This window comes from Toxorhynchites rutilus, chromosome 2 (assembly GCF_029784135.1).
Source record: "Toxorhynchites rutilus septentrionalis strain SRP chromosome 2, ASM2978413v1, whole genome shotgun sequence".
NCBI lineage: Eukaryota > Metazoa > Arthropoda > Insecta > Diptera > Culicidae > Toxorhynchites > Toxorhynchites rutilus.
This window is the reverse complement of record NC_073745.1, coordinates 167,296,883-167,320,718: the sequence shown is the minus strand read 5'-3', so window position 1 is coordinate 167,320,718 and position 23,836 is coordinate 167,296,883. Positions and strand designations below refer to the sequence as shown.

At 43.8% G+C, this 23,836-nt stretch overlaps 1 protein-coding gene across 5 annotated transcripts in view; it reads right to left on the bottom strand.

The window, feature by feature from the left end:
• The window catches only part of LOC129764736 (metabotropic glutamate receptor 8-like), a 68,937-nt gene that overhangs the window by 28,879 nt on the left and 16,222 nt on the right, over positions 1 to 23,836 (bottom strand). For all 5 annotated transcript variants that reach the window (XM_055764169.1, XM_055764172.1, XM_055764168.1 and 2 more), the window contains exons 7-8: positions 23,574 to 23,830; positions 23,382 to 23,515 (exon numbers count right to left, since the gene is read on the bottom strand). In XM_055764169.1, the coding sequence (XP_055620144.1) occupies positions 23,382 to 23,515; positions 23,574 to 23,830 (391 nt within the window). The remainder of the gene's footprint in view (positions 1 to 23,381; positions 23,516 to 23,573; positions 23,831 to 23,836) is intronic.

Below are 23,836 nucleotides of genomic sequence, written 5' to 3'. Positions count from 1 at the left end.
CGTCGTCCTCCATCACTTTGGTGGGACAAGGAATGTTCAAAGGTCTACCTTGAAAAATCATCCGCTTTCAAAAAATTCAGGAAAACTGGAATGGTTTCGAAAGTACCAAGCTCTAGAAGCCAAACTAAAAGGTCTGATTAAAGCAAAAAAGCGTGGATATTGGCGGAAGTTCGTCAATGGTTTGTCAAGGGAGACCGCTATGAGTACTCTTTGGAATACGGCTAGGAGAATGCGTGGCTGGAACCATACCAATGAAAGTGAGGAATACTCTGACCGTTGGATTTTCAAATTTGCAAGGAAGGTTTGTCCCGATTCTGTTCCTGCACAAAGCGTCGTACGCGATATTCCGCTCCAATGCGATTATGAGAATTTTTCGATGGTAGAATTCTCAATTGCCCTCCTCTCATGTAACAATTCAGCTCCGGGGTCGGACAAGATTAAATTCAACTTGTTGAAGAATCTTCCCGACTTGGCAAAACAGCGTTTGCTGAACTTGTTCAACAAGTTTCTGGAGCTGAATATTGTCCCGCATGACTGGAGACAAGTGAGAGTGATAGCCATACGAAAACCCAACAAGCCGGCTTGCGATCACAACTCGTATAGACCGATTGCAATGTTATCCTGTATTCGTAAATTGTTAGAGAAAATGATTCTACTTCGTTTAGACAAGTGGGTCGAAACGAACAATTTGCTGTCAAATACGCAGTTTGGCTTCCGTCGAGGTAAAGGGACGAATGATTGTCTCGCGCTGCTATCTTCTGAAATCCAAATCGCATTTGCTCGCAAAGAACAAATGGCTTCCGTTTTTCTCGATATCAAAGGGGCATTTGATTCAGTTTCCATGGAAATTCTCTAAGAGAAGCTTCATAATCGTGGACTTTCACCAATTCTGAATAATTTCCTGTACAATTTACTGTCAGAAAAGCACATGAATTTCTCTCATGGCAACTAAAAATCTTCTCGTTACAGTTTTATAGGCCTACCGCAAGGCTCCTGCCTAAGCCCCCTCTTGTACAGTTTTTACGTCAATGATATGGATGATTGTCTAACTAGAGACTGCACGCTGAGACAACTTGCAGACGATGGAGTTATTTCCATCACGGGTACTAATCCCGTCGCTCTGCAAAAGTCGTTGCAAGATACCATGAACAATCTGTTCACGTGGGCCCTCAAGCTGGGTATCGAATTCTCTACGGAGAAAACTGAAATGGTCGTTTTTTCTAGGAAGCACGAACCCGCCCAATTCCAGCTTTACCTATCCGGCGAAACGATCCAGCACTCTATGTTTTTCAAATACCTGGGTGTATATTTTGATTCTAAATGTACCTGGGGGTGACACATTGCGTATTTGAAACAGAAATGCCAGCAAAGAATCAATTTTCTCCAAACAATAACCGGAACATGGTGGGGTGCCCATCCAGGAGACCTCATTCAGTTGTACAAAACAACGATATTATCAGTGTTAGAATATGGCAGTTTTTGCTTCCGATCAGCTGCCAGGATTCATATTCTCAAGCTGGAGAGGATACAATATCGTTGCTTGCGTATAGCCATGGGGTGTTTGCATTCGACACATACGATGAGTCTCGAAGTTTTGGCAGGAGAACCCCCGCTTACTCTTCGGTTCACAGAATTATCCTACAGATTTCTCATCCGTTGCAAGATCATGAATCCATTGGTGATTGATAACTTCGAAAATCTACTACAACTTTATGTTTTATGTCTTTATACCATGAGTACCTTACCCACGACGTGCACCCTTCACCAGGCATCTCCAACCAAGTTTGCTTCCCAAACTTTTGCAATTCCTCTGTTTTTTTTATCTGTCCATGCGACAAAAAATCCATGGAATACCAGATCACCTACGCTCCAATGTTATTCCGTCGATATTTTCGGCAGAATATGGGAAAGTTGGATCTGATAAAATGTTCTTTACTGACGGTTCATGCATAAACGGGTCCACTGGCTTCGGCATATTCAATGAAAATTCCAGTGCATCTTTCGAACTCAAAGATCCTTGTTCCGTGTATGTCACTGAAATGGGTGCGATATACTATGCTCTAGGGATCATTGAAACACTGCCCATCGACCATTATTTTATTTTTTCAGACAGTCTCAGCTCAATAGAGACAATCCGCTCAATGAAAGTTGATAAACGCTCATCTTATTTCCTAACAAGAATAAGACATCTATTGAGTGTTTTGGTCGAAAAATTATTCAAGATTACCTTAGCATGGGTTCCCTCTCATTGCTCGATTCCGGGGAATGAGAAAGCGGACTCGCTAGCTAAGGTGGGCGCTTCAGAAGGCACACTTTTTGAAAGGCAAATTGCCTATAATGAATTTTTTCACATTCCTCGTCAGGACACACTCGTTAGTTGGCAGCGCATGTGGAGTGAAGATGAGTTCGGTCGTTGGTTACACACGATTATCCCTAAGGTCTCGACGAGTGCATGGTTCAAGGGATTGAATGTAGGTCGTGATTTCATTCGCGTGATATCTCGGCTTATGTCCAATCACTACAACCTAAACGCGCATCTCTATCGCATTGGGCTCGCAGCAAACAATCTTTGTGATTGTGGCGATGGCTACCACGACATCGAGCATGTTGTCTGGTCGTGTATCCGGTTCCATGCTGCTCGCTCTCAGCTCTCTAGAGCACTGAGAGCAAAAGGCAGACAATCGGATATCCCCGTCCGGGATATCTTAGGTAGCCGGGATCCTGATCTTCTGCTTCATCTATACCTGTTCCTCAGAAACGCCGATGTCAACGTTTAATGATGTTTCCTTCGTTGTGTCCCCGTTTCATATCCCTCCTATCCGATCGATAAACTTTTACTTAGTCGCGGCAATACATACACACACTCTTTACAGATGCACGGGCCAAAGGTTGTGCAGTCCACTGATCATTCAACAAGAGCCAAAGGTTGTACCGCTCATGACAACTCTACACGAACTGATGATTGCGCCGGCTAGTGACCATTCTATCCTGGATTCCTCGAGTCGAGAAGACGCACCACGCTAGATATGGGGTACATACTAGGGGGGCGTTGCTGATTAATGGTCAGCTGCATCCCAATAGGAAGTAGCCCGTGTCGTGCACACGTATAGAGCATCGAAGAATGCAACATACCAATTATGAGAACACTTGTAATACTAACCTCGAGCCAACCGCGAGTAATCGGTTACATATTACTAACATAGTTGTAAGACAAAAATTGTCAAAATATTGGACTCCCGGCCCCGTCAGGCTAACGCCACATGTGCCTTAATAAAAAATATATTTTGGAAAAAAAAAAATAATGCTGTTCACCACACATCACGCATTCCATCTCGCCAGTAACCGTTTACCCATCGAGACGTGCACCGATTAGGAATTGCCCTACAACTTGACGCGCAATCCGTCATAACCACCTTCGCGGGATTTGAGACGTGAACCGAATAGGTAATGCCCTCCAACATGACGCGCACTTCATCACAGCTACTCCCGTGGGGTATCATCCATTACAATAGGCCTCGCAGTTCACCTTCCACCGTCAGGCATTGTCTGCGCGCTGGTCGGCCCTCCACTACCGCTGTAGCTCGGACATGATGTGTACGATTGCGCTGTTCGCTGCATTCCAGGTGTCCTCACCGCGACACATTGCCTTCACGATATTCCCAGCATAAAGTGTAACGTTTTGGGCGTCTGAATCAGACATTCAGTTCATGCATGCATGCAGTACACCCCTGCACCATCGCACCCACCACAACTGTCACGGCGACAGAAATCGAACTGTCACAGAGGTAAAAAGAAACCGGCAGAAATTTTGTCTTTTCGGGACCACACATCGTCTGAGTCGAACGTGCTTCTTTCTTTGGGCGCTGTTGCGCCGAGTGTCCGTTTTGTTTTTTGGTGGTGTACTTATCTGCCGTTGGTCGTGCAAGACCGACGGGATTAGTAGCGCTGAGTTTGGTGGTCCAACTCGGACAAATATTGTTGTGTCGCTGTTAAGCATTGTGACGTAAGTCTGACACTGACACACCTTGAATAAATATACCTTGGTCCACTCGTGTTGTTTATTATGACAGTAACGTTCGGACGTATGTCTGTTGACTATTCGGGATGAGGGTATGTTCGGCTTGCGTTCGGGTCTATGACAGTTTTAATCTCTTATTCAAAAGATATCGGACAGTGTAGACGTTTTCCAAGTTTCTCCGAATAATAATCATCATAACTGGTCCTTCGAACCGGATCTGGCATTTTTCAAGGTAATTTATTTTCTGTTCTAGCTTTAGGGCACAATCGGTGGTGGAAAGCGTAGATCACGACACATGGGTCGACTCTAATGAGAATGGAACCATGAGGGGAACCATGCTGTGACACTCGGGTCGGCAAAATCATACTTTAGAATCAAATCGCCGCTCGGGGCGATTATCAGTAGAAATTAAAACAGCTTTTTTGTATGCGTTCTCGACTGTGTGGGTTGAGAAGAAAGCGCCGCCCGGGACGATTTTCAATCAAATGGCTGATGCTCTTCTGTATGCGTTCTCGGCGTGTGGGTAAAGAAAGCGCCGCTCGGGGCCATCATCGATCAAAATAGCTGCTGCATTTCGGTATGCGTTCTCGATCCTGTGGATTGAGAAGAAAACGCCGCTCGGGGCGATTATCAATTAAAATGGCTGATGTTATTTTGCATGCTTTTTCGGCCGTGTGGGTTGAGAAGAAAAAACGCCGCTCGGGGCTATTATCGATCAAAATGGCTACTCCTTTCCTTATACGTTCTCGATCGTGTAGATTGAAAAGAATCCGGCGCTCGGGCCGACTATTGATAAAAATGGCTGCTGCTTTTCTGTACGCGTTTTTAAACGCATGGGTTGAGAAAAATGATACTCAGTGAAAAGAAAAAATGCTTTAGCAGAATTATTGAGAGAACATTCGGACAATCGGGTTGCTACGTAGTCTACGCTTCCCCTCGTTCAAAAGCATGATATAACAAATAAAATAAGGAACAACAAACTTAAAAACAAAAAAATACTTTCGGCTGACAGGTGTAAACAATGGAAGTAGAACAGGAACACCCTGACGACCAACATGCCTACGACGCGGAAGATACGCACATAGAACACAGTGATCAAACTACTACCGAAGGTTCGGTAGTGTACATGGATCAGTCTGAATTCAATCGGCTCACCATGCAGCGCAACCATGCGGCTTCAAGGATTCGACACATCATCAACAACATTGCTGCGTTCCAAGACGACATCATGGCACTGGAAACAAGACGTGACATGTTGAAAACATGTTACCAGAACTACGACCAATCGCAAAGCCTCCTGGAACAACTGACTCCCGACGAAATGCTAAACAGAGACACCGTAGATACCCAGGATATAACTGGATTGAGCATGATCGACAAAACCATCAACAGCAAGCGGAACCACAATTCATCCGTAGGCAACAGAGATGCAGTGCGCTTACCTTATGTCGATCTTCCAGTGTTTTCCGAGTCGGGGGAAGCTTGGCTTGAGTGGTTCGACAAATTCAACGGACTAATCCATTAACGACCTACGTTGGCCACCATACAAAAGTTTGAGTACCTGAAACTTTCCCTACGAGGTTCGGCTCTAGGATTGATAGACTCACTACCAACCACAGAAGCAAACTACGCTGTGGCGTATGAAATGTTGATTCAACGCTATAACAACCCGAAACTATTGATTCAGCGCCACACACGTGAGCTGTTCGAAATGAAATCACTTGAAGTAGAATCGGCAGTGAGTCTTCGGAACCTCTTCGATACAGCTAGGAAGCATCTTCGTTGTCTCCAGATCCTAAATCAACCGGTTGAATCTTGGGATGCAATATTGATCCACTTGATGGCTAATAAATTGGACCCAATAACACGTCAGGAATGGGAGGCTGCGTCATCTGGAACCATGTCATCATCGTACAATCAACTTGAAACCTTTGTAACGGACAGATGCCAAATGTTGGACGCTTTACCTACCAAGCGAAAAATTTATACGGAGACAACCACTCTGCCAAAAATGTTCAAAATGGAAACGCGAGCGTTGGCGGTCAATAGATTTCAACATGGATGTGCGGCATGCAAAGGAGACCATGCCCTCAGTTACTGCAATCGGTATAAGTAAAAGACGCTATAAGACAAGCTCAAGATGGTGAAACGATTTTCTCTTTGCTACAACTGTCTGAAACCTAATCACACAGCAGAACAATGCCACAGCAGGGGGTGTCTCAAATGTGACGGTAGACATCACACTTCAATTCATCGAGAGAAAAGGGCTAAACCAGTATCTGCGAACAGCGATTCAAGCAGACTTCGTGAAGGTAAAAGTGAGTAATGTACCTTATACCTAATCTGTAAAGTATTACATTATTGTTTTGTTTAATAAAAAAAAACTTAAACAGAGACAACAACTGGTTGGTTCGACAACTCGCAAGCAGATCGGACAAGTTTTTAATCGATCCAACAAAGGTGTTTTTTCACATCGAATAATAGTGTGCTTTTCATCGGTTGCGCTTGCGAGTGTAGCGAAACTTAAAATGGTGCGCGCTGAGGATCCAAATCAGACACATTCATCGCACACGCCACACAGCCGCGGCAAGTAGAATTTTTTTTACTTTTGTTTCCCTATCATTCCTTCTACCTTCTGTGCACGATTTATACCATTGTTCAACTTTGTGTTAACCAAATCGGCAAACGTTGGCATTAGGGGTGATCATTATTTCTTATATACCGTTGAACTTTTATTGGAACTTTTTTTTCTTTTTAGCATTTTTTAAATAAATTGAATTTAATATTCGCATCATAACCTTATAAAAAAATAATTTTTAATTTTTTTTTTTTTGGCAGACTTATCTCACTTCTTAACTAGGCGAACCTAGCCAGAGTTTTCACCTGCCCCCGGGCTTCTGAATGCCAAAGGGGGACTAGGCTCTGCGGAATGCACGTATCTGCATGCTCGTGCTGTTTCAGTCCTGACCGAGAAATTGTCGGACAATCGCGCAGGTGCTAAGGATGACCGACTTTTGGATGCCGGCCAATTCCTTCTCCATGTTCAACACCTTTAGCGCTTCCAGAAGTGTCTTCGGGACAATTCCAGTTCCAGAGAGAACGACTGGAACAATTCTTGGGACCTCCCTTAGCCCCCACAGTTCCTTGAGCTCCACGGCCAATGGTCGGTACTTGCAGATTTTGCGACCGTGGGTCTCCTCCAGATTCTGGTTCAGTGGAATAGCGACATCGATGATGGTGACTTTGCGGTCACTCTTGTCGTAAACCATTATATCAGGACGGTTGTGGTGGATCGAGAGGTCGGTCAGAACAGTGCGATCCCAGTACAGCTTGAAACGGTCATTTTCCAGGACAGGTGCAGGCAGGTACCGGTAGTTTGGTACGTTGTCTTCCAGTAGAGCACATTGGAGCGCCAGTTGTCGATGAACAATACGGGCCACGTTGTTGTGGCGCTCGGTGTAGGCTGCGTTGGCCAAAACGGGACAGCCTCCCATAATGTGCTCTATGTTTTCACCTGGTTGATGGCACATCCGGCAAATGTCATCAACGTCTTGATGCCAGACGTACCGCCTGCAGTTTCTCGTCGGCATTATCCTGTCCTGGATGGCTATCATGTCGCACATACTGTCAGAAAAGCACATGATTTTCTCTCATGGCAGCTCGAAATCTTCTCGTTACAGTTTTATGGGTCTACCACAAGGCTCCTGCCTAAGCCCCCTCTTGTATAGTTTTGACGTAGGACTACGTCTTTCATTTCTATACCGGGGTGTAAAATCAAAGTTTCGAAAACGAAAGCGTTACGCCGGAGACCGAGATTTTGAGTGTTAATAGTTCCTAAACAACTGAACGAAATGGTATGATAAACACTTCATTCGAAAGATAAAATGTCTACGCGTTCTATACTTGTTACTTTCTGATCCAAAAACTTGTTTCAATAGTCTTAAATTTGCTTTCAAAACAGGCTATTGAAATCACCAATCGGTATATAAGCGAGCGCCGCTCGGAAATCCACTCAGTTCTAATTGAACAGCGATTGGAGCATGTTGTCGCTGTTGTAGTGAAGCTCTTCATTTATCATGAAAGCGCGGATGAACGGTGTCACCAAGAGCCTGTTTGTGCACCTTAAGCCAGAAGGGAATCCATCAGGAGGAGAGTGATGCCACAAACGGTTCCCTGGGAAGATCTCGAAGCAGCCGCTACACACACACACACATACACGCGCGGAATCCTTTCCGTTTGGATGCCATTCAGCATCGAGAAAGATCCGGAAAATAATCTGCCAGTTCCTCTGGGAATTCAAAAATACATTCATGTGAAAGAGTTTATTTTAATGTTTTCTATCCATGTAACACTGTGACCAAATATGTTTCAATCAAGTGCTATTAACAGATGGTTATCGAGTTAGCATAAGCCACTGGTGGGCTTCCAGTATCGAGGAAAATGTGGAAATATCCAATCGTTACTGAAAATAATCTGCCAGTTCCTCTGGCACATCCGGCAAATGTCATCAACGTCTTGATGCCAGACGTACCGCCTGCAGTTTCTCGTCGGCATTATCCTGTCCTGGATGGCTATCATGTCGGCTTCTACTACTGAAGAGAGTTCACCACGCGTTAGCCACAGATTAGATGCGGCCTTGTCGACGTGTGGCCGGTCCAGTTGATGGGGGTGGGCACCATGCACTGCCTTCTGCTTCCAAGCTGCAATCTCCTCCACTGTCTGCAGATTGCAGTTGAGTTGGTACTCCGCTTGCGCCAAGTGCAGAGCGCTGTATCCTCTGTCGGCGGCGCAGACAGCCCGGTATAGCGCGTTTTGGTTGGCGCGTTCTGCGAAGTACTCGCGCAGTTGTCGTACCTGGGCAACACACAGTGCAGATATGTCGACTATTCCAAGTCCCCCTTCTTTGCGTGGCAGTGAAACTCTCTCCAGTGCCGATTGAGGATGATGCATTCCGGCCTCTTTAAATGCTTTCCTCATCCTCCTCTCAAGGTCCTCTAGGTCAGTTTTGCTCCATTTGACTACACCAAAACTGAAGGTCAGCAGGGGAACCGCGAATGTGTTGATCGCGCGTACCTTGTTCCCCGCGTTGAGGAAAGTCCTCAGGACACAGTTCACTCGACTCAAGAACTTGTCTCGCAGCTCCGTCTTGATGTCGGAGTGGCGAATCCCGGTGAGCTGTCGGAATCCAAGATATTTATAGGATTCGCAACGAACCATGTCTCTTATGAACTCGCCGTCATAGACCTCGTAACCTCCGGATTCGGTAAGCTGCCCTTTCAGCAGATGGACACAGCGGCACTTGTCAAGGCCGAACTCCATGCAGATGTCCCTGCTTATGTCTTCGACAACCCGGATAGCTACACCTAGACGCTGACGTGAATCAGCGTAGACCTTGAGATCATCCATGTAGAAGGTATGGGTCACTTCTTCGTGGGCGCCGTCGCCATACCTTATTTTATAGCCATGACCGTTTCTATTGAGCGTCCTACTGAGGGGGTTCAGTGCCAGACAAAACCAAAGCGGGCTGAAAGAGTCGCCTTGGAATATCCCCCTCTTTATCTGCAGCGTTCTAGACTGCAACACATTTTCCCCATCACTGAGGTGCAGAGAGAATTTTTTATTTTTTATTTATTTTTTTTCACTTATTTATTTATTTTGATTATCATTATATTCTGTTCATATCGAACAGTTGATCGATTTTTTTGATATGGCTGAGGGCGGGAAGGATCCCCCATCGACGCCATTGAATATTTCCGATACCGATCCTCCTCCTGAAGAGCAGGAAGATGAAGCAGAAGCTGAGGAAGAAACTTCTGTATATGATGTTGAAAGTTCCGAAGATGAGGACATTGACGAAAAACAGGATTTTCGTCCAAAAGAATACCATGAAGGCTCCAAAGGCCCATTCATTGTATACTTTAGACGAAAATCTAAACCTCTCAATGTCATTCGTATCTCGAAGGAACTTACTCAGAAGTTTTCCGAAGTTACCGAGATTACACGGATGGGGCCAGACAAACTACAAGTTGTCGTCTCAAGCAGGACCTAGCGAACGAAATCACGCGCTGCGACCTCTTTGCGATTGAGTGTCTCGTATACGTGCCCTGTTGCAACGTCGAAATAGACGGCGTAATAACCGAAAAGGGTTTGACTCGAAAAGAGATTATCGATGGTGTCGGTCGCTTCAAGAACTCTTCACTAAAAACTGTGAAAAAAATGACAAAAGGGTTCTGAATCGGACAAACTCTTTTCGTGTGACTTTTGAGGGGTCCGCCCTTCCAAACTACGTTGCAATAGGCGCACTTCGTTTACCTGTTCAGTTGTTTGTACCCCGGGTAATGAAATGCAACTCGGTCACACGACCGCCTATTGTTGCAATAAAAAACGTTGCGCAGATTGTGGAGAGAGCCATGATGAGAACGGCGGGACTCCTCATGATATTATTCAATCCCCAGTGTACAAACAACGAGGGGAAAAAATCAAGCGTTCCTTAAAGGAACGTTCCAAGCGGACTTATGCAGAAATGCTTAAGAGTTCCGTTCCAACGACTCAGGACAATCCCTACTCCATTCTGCAGAACGACGAGCCTGTTGCTGACGCTCCCAATGCAGGAAGTTCCGGTACATCGCAGGACGGTACATTTTTCTTTTCCTGACGCAGGGTGTGCGACAACTTCAACATGACAGTTTTAAATACAGGGGAAGCAACTAGGATAGCCAACCCTCCTGCATGGGCAAGTATGCTAGACATATCACTTTGCTCTTCTTCATTATCCCTGGATTGCACGTGGAAGGTAATCCAAGATCCCCACGGTAGTGATCACCTGCCAATAATTTTATCGATCGCCAATGAATCAGGTTCTCGTGAGTCAGTCGATATTGCGTATGACCTCACGAAAAATATTGACTGGGGAAAATTTGCAGTAATAATATCTGAAGCACTTGTTTCAATGCATGAACTTCCTCCACTCGAAGAGTATAACTTTATATCGAGTTTGATTTACGAAAGCGCACTTCAAGCTCAAAAGAAACGTATTCCTGCTACCACTTTCCGACGTCGTCCTCCATCACTTTGGTGGGACAAGGAATGTTCAAAGGTCTACCTTGAAAAATCATCCGCTTTCAAAAAATTCAGGAAAACTGGATTAGTGGAATGGTTTTGAAAGTACCAAGCTATAGAAGCCAAACTAAAAGGTCTGATTAAAGCAAAAAAGCGTGGATATTGGCGGAAGTTCGTCAATGGTTTGTCAAGGGAGACAGCTATGAGCACTCTTTGGAACACGGCTAGGAGAATGCGTGGCTGGAACCATACAAATGAAAGTGAGGAATACTCTGACCGTTGGATTGTCAAATTTGCAAGAAATTCCCGATTCCGTTCCTGCACAAAACGTCGTACGCGACATTCCGCTCCAAGGCGATTATGAGAATTTTTCGATGGTAGAGTTCTCAATTGCCCTCCTCTCATGTAACAATTCAGCTCCGGGGTCGGACAAGATTAAATTCAACTTGTTGAAGAATCTTCCCGACTTGGCGAAACAGCATTTGCTGAACTTGTTCAACAAGTTTCTGGAGCTGAATATAGTCCCACATGACTGGAGACAAGTGAGAGTGATAGCCATACGAAAACCCAACAAGCCGGCTTGCGATCACAATTCGTATAGGCCGATTGCAATGTTATCCTGTATTCGTAAATTGTTAGAGAAAATGATTCTACTTAGTTTGGACAAGTGGGTTGAAACGAACAATTTGCTGTCAAATACGCAGTGTGGCTTCCGCCGAGGTAAAGGTACAAATGATTGTCTCGCGCTGCTATCTTCTGAAATCCAAATCGCATTTGCTCGCAAAGAACAAATGGCTTCCGTTTTTCTCTATATCAAAGGGGCATTTGATTTAGTTTCCATGGAAATTCTCTCAGAGAAGCTTCATAATCGTGGACTTTCACCAATTCTCAACAATTTCCTGTACAATTTACTGTCAGAAAAGCACATGATTTTCTCTCATGGCAGCTCGAAATCTTCTCGTTACAGTTTTATGGGTCTACCACAAGGCTCCTGCCTAAGCCCCCTCTTGTATAGTTTTGACGTAGGACTACGTCTTTCATTTCTATACCGGGGTGTAAAATCAAAGTTTCGAAAACGAAAGCGTTACGCCGGAGACCGAGATTTTGAGTGTTAATAGTTCCTAAACAACTGAACAAAATGGTATGATAAACACTTCATTCGAAAGATAAAATGTCTACGCGTTCTATACTTGTTACTTTCTGATCCAAAAACTTGTTTCAATAGTCTTAAATTTGCTTTCAAAACAGGCTATTGAAATCACCAATCGGTATATAAGCGAGCGCCGCTCGGAAATCCACTCAGTTCTAATTGAACAGCGATTGGAGCATGTTGTCGCTGTTGTAGTGAAGCTCTTCATTTATCATGAAAGCGCGGATGAACGGTGTCACCAAGAGCCTGTTTGTGCACCTTAAGCCAGAAGGGAATCCATCAGGAGGAGAGTGATGCCACAAACGGTTCCCTGGGAAGATCTCGAAGCAGCCGCTACACACACACACACATACACGCGCGGAATCCTTTCCGTTTGGATGCCATTCAGCATCGAGAAAGATCCGGAAAATAATCTGCCAGTTCCTCTGGGAATTTAAAATTACATTCATGTGAAAGAATTTATTTTAATGTTTTCTATCCATGTAACACTGTGACCAAATACATTTAGTTTTGTGATTTTTCAATCAATCGCAATTAACAGGATAGCTTCTGAAGATTATTCTTCTCCATCAGTAGGATATTTCCGTATCCAATATTGTATACGCCCGCAATCGATTATTGCTCAGTCGCCGAAAGTTTCGAGCTCTGAGAGTTCATTCCCCTCTAGTTTGCCTTCCAAATTGCCATCGTAAACCACGCCTTCTCTCGATTCAATCACGCACAAAAAGCATACTTAAGCGATATTCTGGTGGTGAGACGCATTCATTTTTCGTGAGGACATCGACAAGACAACATCGTTGCTGAGGATGCTGGACGGCGAAGGATCGAGATCTGCCCTGAAACGCAAGCAGTTTGTTTGAAACTGTGAGGGAGCACAGAGAAGCCGATCCTTCAGGAGAAGAGAAGGTGACCATCGAAGCAGACGCTACACATACACATACACGCACGGAATTCTTTCCGTTTGGATGCCGTTCAGCATCGAGAAAGATCCGGAAAATAATCGGCCAGTTCCTCTGGGAATTTAAAATTACATTCATGTGAAAGAGTTTATTTTAATGTTTTCTATCCATGTAACACTGTGACCAAATACATTTGGTTTTGTGATTTTTCAATCAATCGCAATTAACAGGATAGCTTCTGAAGATTATTCTTCCCCATCAGTAGGATATTTCCGTATCGAATATTGGATGCATAAAACCTTGTGCCTCCAACGTAACGCTCTCGTTTACGAAGTTCTCCAAATATTCATTCATTCAGAATGAATTCAGATTCAACTTCAAACAAATGATCTCTAAATCAACGATTGTCCTACGTCACCCTTGCGGTTATACTATAGATATAACCCACTTCCTGTTTTTACGTCAATGATATGGATGATTTTTTTTTCCAAAATATATATTTTTATCAAGGCTCATATGGCGTTAGCCTCACGGGGCCGGGAGTTCAATACTTTGACAATTTTTCTTATTATATATGTTAGTAATATGTAACCGATTACTCGCGGTTGGCTCGAGGTTAGTATTACAAGTGTTTTCGTAATTCGGATGTTGCTGTCTCCAATGCTCTGTACGTGTGCCCGACTCGGGATACTTCCTATTGGGATGCAGCTGACCCTTGATCAGCAACGCCCCCCTAGTCTGTACCTCATATCTAGCGTGGTGCGTCTTGCTCGACTCGAGGAATCCAGGATAGAATGGTCACTAACCGGTGCAATCATCAGTTCATGTAGAGTTGTCATGAGCGGTACAACCTTTGGCTCTTGTTGAATCATCAGTGGACTGCACAACCTTTGGCCCGTGTATCTGTAAAGAGTGTGTGTATGTGTATATGGATGATTGTCTAACTAGAAACTGCACGCTGAGACAACTTGCAGACGATGGAGTTATTTCCATCACGGGTACTAATCTCGCCGTTCTGCAAAAATCCTTGCAAGATACCCTGAACAACCTGTTCACGTGGGCTCTCAAGCTGGGTATCGAATTCTCTACGGAGAAAACTGAAATGGTCGTTTTTTCTAGGAAGCACGAACCCGCCCAATTCCAGCTTCACCTATCCGGCAAAACGATCAGGCACTCGATGTTTTTCAAATACCTTGGAGTATATTTTGACTCTAAATGTACCTGGGGAATACACATTGCGTATTTGAAACAGAAATGCCAGCAAATAATAAATTTTCTCCAAACAATAACATGGTGGGGCGCCCATCCAGGAGACCTCATTCAGTTGTACAAAACAACGATATTATCAGTGTTAGAATATGGCAGTTTTTGCTTCCGATCAGCTGCCAGGATTCATATTCTCAAGCTGGAGAGAATACAATATCGTTCCTTGCGTATAGCAATGGGGAGTTTGCATTCGACACATACGATGAGTCTCGAAGTCTTGGCAGGAATTCCCCCGCTTACTCTTCGGTTCACATAATTATCCTACAGATTTCTCATCCGTTGCAAGATCTGAATCCATTGGTGATTGATAACTTCGAAAATCTACTCCAACTGACTCCTCAGTCAAGTTTTATGTCTTTGTACCATGATTTCCTTACCCATGAAGTGCACCCTTCACCGAGCATCTCCAACCCAGTTTGCTTCCCATACTTTTGCAATTCCTCTGTCAATTTTGATCTGTCCATGCGACAAAAAATCCATGGAATACCAGATCACCTACGCTCCAATGTTATTCCGTCGATATTTTCGGCAGAATATGGGAAAGTTGGATCTGATAAAATGTTCTTTACTGACGGTTCATGCATAAACGGGTCCACTGGCTTCGGCATATTCAATGAAAATTCCAGTGCATCTTTCGAACTCAAAGATCCTTGTTCCGTGTATGTCACTGAAATGGGTGCGATATACTATGCTCTAGGGATCATTGAAACACTGCCCATCGACCATTATTTTATTTTTTCAGACAGTCTCAGCTCAATAGAGACAATCCGCTCAATGAAAGTTGATAAACGCTCATCTTATTTCCTAACAAGAATAAGACATCTATTGAGTGTTTTGGTCGAAAAATTATTCAAGATTACCTTAGCATGGATTCCCTCTCATTGTTCGATTCCGGGGAATGAGAAAGCGGACTCGCTAGCTAAGGTGGGCGCTTCAGAAGGCACACTTTTTGAAAGGCAAATTGCTTATAACGAATTTTTTCACATTCCTCTTTGGGACACACTTGTTAGTTGGCAGTGCATGTGGAGTGAAGATGAATTCGGTCGCTGGTTACACACGATTATCTCTAAGGTTTCGACGAAAGCTTGGTTTAAGGGATTGAATGTAGGTCGTGATTTCATTTGCGTGATATCTCGGCTTATGTCCAATCACTACAACCTAAACGCGCATCTCTATCGCATTGGGCTCGCAGCAAACAATCTATGTGATTGTGGCGATGGCTACCACGACATCGAGCATATTGTCTGGTCGTGTATCCGATTCCATGCTGCTCGCTCTCAGCTCTCTAGAGCACTGAGAGCAAAAGGCAGACAATCGGATATCCCCGTCCGGGATATCTTAGGTAGCCGTGATCCTGATCTACTGCTTCATCTATACCTGTTCCTCAGAAACGCCGATGTCAACGTTTAATGATGTTTCCTTCGTTGTGTCCCTGTTTCATATCCCTCCTATCCGATCTATACACTTTTACTTAGTCGCGGCAATACATACACACACTCTTTACAGATACACGGGCCAAAGGTTGTGCAGTCCACTGATCATTCAACAAGAGCCAAAGGTTGTACCGTTCATGACAACTCTACACGAGCTGATGTTTGCGCCGGCTAGTGACCATTCTTGAAGGATTCCTCGGGTCGAGAAGACGCACCACGCTAGATATGGGCTACAGACTAGGGGGGCGTTGCTGATTAATGGTCAGCTGCATCCCAATAGGAAGCATCACGTGTCGGGCACAGGTACAGAGCATTGAAGACACCAACATCACAATTACGAAAACACTTGTAATACTAACCTCGAGCCAACCGCGAGTAATCGGTTACATATTACTAACATAGTTATAAGGCAAACATTGTCGAAATATTGAACTCCCGGCCCCGTCAGGTTGACGCCATATGAGCTTTAATAAAAATATATATTTTGGATAAAAAAAAAAGAGACAACAACACTGATTAATCGATTTGGCCAAGAAACTTTGCTTCCTACTGCTTCGGTATTGGTTTACTCACGAGATCGATTACCGATTCTATGCCGGGCATTACTAGATTCTGGGTCCCAGTCTAATTTCGCTACAAAATCGTTTATCAACCGAATAGGAGTTCCTACAAGTTCCACTCGAACGAGCGTAACTGGTTTTGGTCAAAACTCACAACCCGTCAGGGAAAAAGCGGTCATTTGCTTCAAGTCTCGTGTGTCTACCTATTGCCGAACAGTTCCGATGCTGGTAACTGACACCATCACAGGTTCCATCCCACATGCAGACATTAGCGTAGGTCACTGGGATCTTCCAAATGTTAACCTAGCGGACCCGGAGTTTAATTTGAGCCGACCAGTGGACATGCTGTTAGGAATATCGGCAATGTTTGATATCATGCACAGCGGAAACAGAAAAATCGGTGATCATTCACCATTGATACAGAACACGACGCTAGGATGGGTGATTGGGGGATGAAACACTTACCTCAAAGCGAATCGAGAAATTACAACAGTTATTAATGAAAACACCAGCATTTTAGTGTCTCGTGAATGGACTGAAGAAGAAACTATCTGTGAGCAGTTATTTATAGAGACTACATCAAGGTCTCCAGAGGGGCGATTCATAGTACGACTTCCTCTAAAACAAAACGTGAACCAGCTTGGAGATTCTAAAAGTTTGGCACTAAACAAATTTTTCAAGCTTGAAAGCCGATTAGAAGCCAATCCATCATTACACCAACAGTACAATGACTTCATGGAAGAGTATATGAAACTAGGCCATATGTCAAAGGTCCGAACCGAAAACGAACTAACAAATTTGGCAGAGAGTGGCCCTCTGTACTACAGCCCTCATCATCCAGTGCTTAGACCCGAAAGTACTACTACTAAGCTAAGAGTAGTATTCAATGCATCGGCCGCTACATCCAGTGGCTTATCCCTCAATGACGTTCTCATGACGGGACTAACCATGCAATCAGATATTTTTGACATTTTGCTAAGATTTCGTTTTTCCGAATATGTGCTGGTGGCAGATCTGGAGAAAATGTATCGGCAAATCTTAGTGAACAAGTTAGATTGCCAACTGCAGTTAATCTTGTTCCGCTTTTCAAATGCAGAAGCTGTTGCAACATACCGATTGAACACCGTCACCTACGGCACATGTTCTGCCCCATACGTGGCAGCACGCTGTTTAAAATAATTGTCTGTCGAAAATAAGCACAAGTTTCCAAAAACCAGCCGAGTAATGGAGATGGACTGATATGCTGACAGGTCGCGATAATCTAGAACAACTCATACAACTGAAGGAAGAAATAACATCAATTCTAGGAAGTTCCGGATTTTATCTTCACAAATGGAAGTCTAATGTAGCTGATATAGTAACCGAGGACCACGGACAGGACGAGGTCAAGATACTTGGACTAAGGTGGAATTGCAGAACAGATGTGTTCAGTTTCCAAAACGACATAAACGTCAAAACGAAAATCTCTAAGCGCAACGTTCTTTCGGAAATTCAGAAGATCTACGATCCACTTGGTATCATTAGTCCCATTATCGTTCACGGAAAGCTAATAATGCAAAGCATATGGGCTGATAAATTAGACTTGGATGACACGTTACCAGAACAAACAGCTGCCAAATGGAGATGGTTCTGTGACCAAGTAACGGAAATACAAAGAATCACTTTTCCATGACACGTAACGCGAACAGGGAACATAATTGAATTACACGGTTTTTCGGATGCGGCTAAGAGCGCGTATGGTGCAGCAATCTACGTAAGAACCGTTTCAGAAAGTGGAGTACAAGTGACACTTCTTTGTGCGAAATCTCGTATCACTCCAAGTAGTGAAAAGGCAATGATGAGAACGTTACAATAACTAGATTGGAATTGAGAGCGGCAACACTTCTAGTAGATTTGATGGCTAAGGCTAGAGAAGCATTAACAGTCAAGATAAACGGGGTTTACTACTGGACCGATTCTATGGTTACGTTGGGCTGGATTTCAAACCCAAGGAAACGTCGTCCGCAGTTTATAACCAATAGAGTTACCAAGATCAACGAAATGTCTTCAGTTAGAGATTGGTATCACGTCAGCTCTCAGGACAATCCAGCTGATCCAATTCAAGGGGAACTTCGGCTAAAAAGCTGGCGAGGAACTCCCTCTGGTGGTTTGGACCTAAGTTGTTGACAGAATCAAATGAATCTTGGTACGAAGAACCAATTGAAATATTCATGATAAAAGTTAACAAACATCAAGAGCCTGAGCAAAACGACGCGTTGGATTACACATTGATTGACCGGTTTTCGAGTTTCAGGAAACTACAGCGTGTCCTTGCATACAGCATGCGTTTCGGCAAGAATTGTCGAAGACAGAAAGCTGAAAGACAGTTAGGACCAATCACGCTGGACGAACACAAAGAATTCTTCAATCACATTATCAGGTTGAGCCAAAGGAAATACTTTCGTTCAGAAGTTCATCAACTGATGGTTAACAGTCGCTGAGATCGTTTTCTTTGGCGGTGCAGCCAAGTCGGTGGAGGACGTGGTGACGCCGAACGATTCGGTGGATTGGACTGCTGGAAGAGGCCATCCGGACGGGCACGCAGCGCGGTGTTTGCCGAAGCAGCCGGAAGGGGAATTCGGCGAACAGTGCACGCTGGAGCGCATTGTGTAAGTGGAACTAATCCACGCGAGCACCGGTAGCAGACGTAGGCGTTTGCGGCCGCCACGAGAAGGAAGAGAGCGGCAACACCCCTCAATTTGCTGCTGGTAGGAGTGGCATCCGGACAACACTGGTGAGGTTCCGCTGACTCATCCGGCATTGGTCAAGGGATGACAACCACGAAAGGAAACTATTGGTGAGTGCGGGGTGACCCCTTTACAGTGTATTTTTGCATGCATGCATGTCATGAGCGCGAAAGGCGCACAAAGTAGATCGTATCCCAATAAAAGATTAGCCAACCCCTCACGCCATGCGGTGAATCTGGTGCATACAAAAACCAGACAGTGTATTTTTGCATGCATGCATGTCATGAGCGCGAAAGGCGCACAAAGTAGATCGTATCCCAATAAAAGATTAGCCAACCCCTCACGCCATGCGGTGAATCTGGTGCATACAAAAACCACGTGCTACAGAGTTTCCCCCACATCTCCACACTCCCAACAAAGAGGCGATCTTGCGTGTCCAAACCGGTACAGATACTGCCTGGAGCAGCCAAGACCAGACAAAAACTGCGTTAGGAAGCAACTCTCCTTTCCATGTTTTCTGTTAACTCAGCCCGTTATTGTCGATATGAGCCTGTGTGTCCATCTACCGTTTTGAGCCGCACTCTACTTCTGCTACCATTTAACCATCGACTTCGCCCTCATTAGTTTTCGGATTCCTTTGGTTCTCCTCCTCCTATAGTACTCGCTGTCCTCCGCCAAGATAGCTTCTCAGTATTCTGCACACATAGTCTGGGACTCTCATCGTGTGGAGCGCAGTCGCGGTGGCCTCTCAGCTGGCACTTTTAAACGCGTTCTTAACGTCGATCGTTCTCACTGCGCAGTATCTGTTTCCTCTGCGCTTCTGTTTGGATGCTTTGTTGACTCTTTCGACCACTATGCGAACTACCGTAGATCGCCCTTTTCGGAGTCCGAAATGATCCACGAGCTTGCTAAGGATGATTCTCTCCAGAAGTTTCCCAAGAATGTCCAGCAGGCATATGGGTCAATACGATGCAGGGTCACCAGGCGTCTGGTTTGGGTAAAAGCACTAGTTTTTGTAGGAAAGTAGCATTCGTATGAACACTTCTGAATTGCTGTCCTGAACATATCAGGGAATGCTAGGACTGCCGCTTTTAAAGCTACATTTGGGATTCCATTTGGGACAAGCGCTTTCTTTGTTTTGAAATTCATAACTTACACTAGCTCATCGTTCGACACCTTTCTGCGATCAGTGTTATCAAATTTATCCTCTCTATATGGCGTGGGTTGCTAGGTCGTCGGGAACAACCTTTCCAGGATAATTTTTAGTTTTTCGGGACATATTTCGGAGGGCGTCGTTGGGCCCCTGAGCTTCGCCATCACCACTCGGTTATAGATTGACGTCCACGTCCCGACATAACTTCCCGAAGCAATTAGATTTGCTCCGCTTTATCGCTCTTTTAACAATAGATTTCCCAAGGAAGTCATTTTGACTACTTTTAAATTTCAATAAGAAAAACAACTATGTATTCAATGACACAAGTATTTCAGAATATTGTGATTTTTTGTACAACACTTGAATGCGTTTATGGATGATAGCAGTTACCTTCCCCCTCTTTCATTTCCGGTACATCTGTATGTTATATGTATGTATGTTATTGCCCAGAGGCAGTCATTTTGATTGCTTCGGTATTTGAAATAATCTAATGACTCTTATCATTGAAATGCGTAAATTTCTTATATGACCAGTTCTGCCTTGTATTATTTTTCAATTACATGATAACATACAAGTGCATGATAAATTCTTGATTTGGGTGTATATTTGATAAGTCTCAATTTCTCTAAAGCTAAAGTAGCCCTTGTTGTTAGAATCTTCATGCATCTATACATGTGCTAACAAGTTGTTTATTTTATGTCTTTTGACCCATAAATTCAGGAAATGAATATGGAATAGAACTAAAATTAAAAATGAAGATTGTTCCGATATAGAACCAGATACAACAAATTCTGAAACACCATCTGGAAATGAAGCGAATTATATTCAAAGTGAAACATCTGACACTAAAGATTGCCATGAATTGTCGATGATGATACCGATGGTATCGTGTGGTCAAAATTGGACGAAGGTGATATTCCTGGAAGACTACGATTTACTTTCAAGGGTGTGAGAGGGTCGTCAGGCTGCGCAAAAACGAACATTATGTTAGATAATCATATCTTTCTTGTTGATAATAGATAAAAATATTATCAAACATATTAAAAAATGCACAGATGAAGGAGAAGGAGGCTGTCGAGTTTTGAAGAACGATTGGACAACAGGAATACCGGAAATACGTGCATATATGCTCGTGGAACTTACAATGCATAATAAAAAATTAAACTTGTATATTTATACACACAAAAGATGTTCCATTTTTTTAGAAAAATTATGAACATAGAACCTACACCTACAAACAAAGAAAATTTCCTTGTTTTCGGAATTATGGGACATGTTCATTGAAAATAGTCAGGCTTGTGATCAACCAAAATATAACAGTTGATGAACAATTATTTCTCTCAGAAGCCATATGCAGATTTACAAAGTATATGTCTAATCAACGGAGAGAGTTCCTGTCCCGATTAGCAGAAACGCTTTCCGACGAATACAGAACTGCAAGAAAGAATAATTGCAACCCATTCTAATAAATGCAAAATTTGTGAAATCCAACTTTGCTGCAACAATATGTGAAAGATGTCAAAAGTATGTTGCGAAAGATGTACACATAACAAGATTTCCACTTTCCTTTGTAGAAAATGTACAAACAATAATGTTTAATTTCATTCCCAAGTATTTTTTTTTACTTATCTTTACTTAGAACTTATCTTATAACTGTAAATAATATAAAACAATATAGAAAATTTATTTAAAACGAATTTCTTTACACATTAGTTATTCTTTTGCAATGCAGTCATTTTGACTGCTTTTGGGCAATCTAGGTATATACAAAATTTTAGTCTTTCTAGTGTTAAGAGTGGACCCAACCTAACTGTATTCCACTCTCCGCTCTTCTCTGGTGCCATGGCTTGTCCGTTGGAAGTGTCTTCTGGCGCTAAGGCAGTTGGCCCCAAGCATGATAAGTGTCTCACTCCACCAATAGGCTGGGAATCTATACCTGGGTTACTTATTTCTTGGCATTATTGTCTCACATGCTTTTGCTAGCGTTTCTGTCAGTTCATCCGCGTTCATGTTCAAGACGTCGCTCTCCACGCGTAGTGCTCGACGAAAAGGTCCTTGTCAAAGGTTCTTGTCTTCCACCTGCGCGGTGGAAGTCCTATTTATCCGTATTGCCACGGAGTTTCGTTTGGTACAACGGATGGCTTGATGGTCACTGTGGGTGTATCCTCCGCATACTCTCCATCTCAGTTTCGTTATTAACGACGAACTGCAGAGAGTCAGGTCGATGGTGGACTCACTACCATCTCTGCGGAAGGTACTAGAGGTTCCCTCGTTGCATAGGGCCACATCCAACTTGGCCAGGGCTTCTAACAAACTAATTCTACTCGCGATGGTGCATCTGCTTCCCCACTTTACTTCACAAGCATTGAAACCCCCTTCTATAACAACTGGCCTTCGTTCGGCGAGCTCCTCGGTGAGAACACCCAGCATGTAGTGGAACTGGTCCATCGTCTATCTAAGATGTGCGTAGCAACTGCAAATGGAAATTCCGTTGAACTTTGAGTTCACGAAACTCTCGCCAGACCTCGAGACTACCTCCTGAATGGAATATCGACCCATGACTTGAATGGCGACATCACAGTTTGTTTCTGTCGTTGACTGTTACAACAGTTTTGTGCGGTGTCACCAATGGTTGAGATTAATTTGGGTTATTACCATCACTGTTGGCTTGCTCTTTGTAAACAGTGCAATTGAAGCCTCCCGTCATATGATCATTACTGTCCTCTTTTTCGCAGAACATACACCTTGGTTGTATCTTGCAGTCGCTGTGTACCTCCATTCCGCATTTCCTGCACATTTTGGATCGCCAGGTAGTCGAAATTTAAACACCTGAAACGTCTCTCCAGTTCCTTGGGGACAGGAGGAACGATTCTGAAACGACTCACGGCCCAGCAGACGTTTCTACTCTCTAACTTCAGCAAGTTCGCTGCTTCCGTCGAGAGACGAATCGTTGCGATCTAAGTCCCGCGATACGCCTTCCTTAATCGGATTTTCATCGGAACTTTGCCCACAATGTTTTCCTCCTCCAACTTCTGACGCAGGTCCTTCTCAGTGGTGAACAGGCTGAAGTTCCTGCGTCCTATAACTAATAACTGAATTCTATAAATTATATCTCACCTGATATTGCGAACAATTAAAGCAGTGCCAACAGCAACCTTCACCTTCCACATATTTTTTGGCCTGTCCCCTTTCACAGGGCATGCTACAAACTGATTCTGGGGGATGAGGGTTCTTTATACTAAACTGAATATCTGCAGCAAGCATTGTGAGTTATAGAGATATTTTTTTCATTGTACCGTAATGCCTTACCATCTATATTCAAGCGCAGTTCTCCTTGATAATATTCACCTACTTTGATCCATTTGTATTTATCGGTTTCTACTTGCTTGAAATGAATGATATTATAACGAGCTGGTCCATCGCCATTGTTATCGAAATTGAAACGGTCACCACTTAAACCTATGAAATCTGCCTTTCTCAGATATTTCAATAACTCGGCACCTTTCGTAGGATTCATTTCGTTGCATAAGCCTGGTCTACCATTGCACAGTTCCTGATGCATGTTTCTTGAA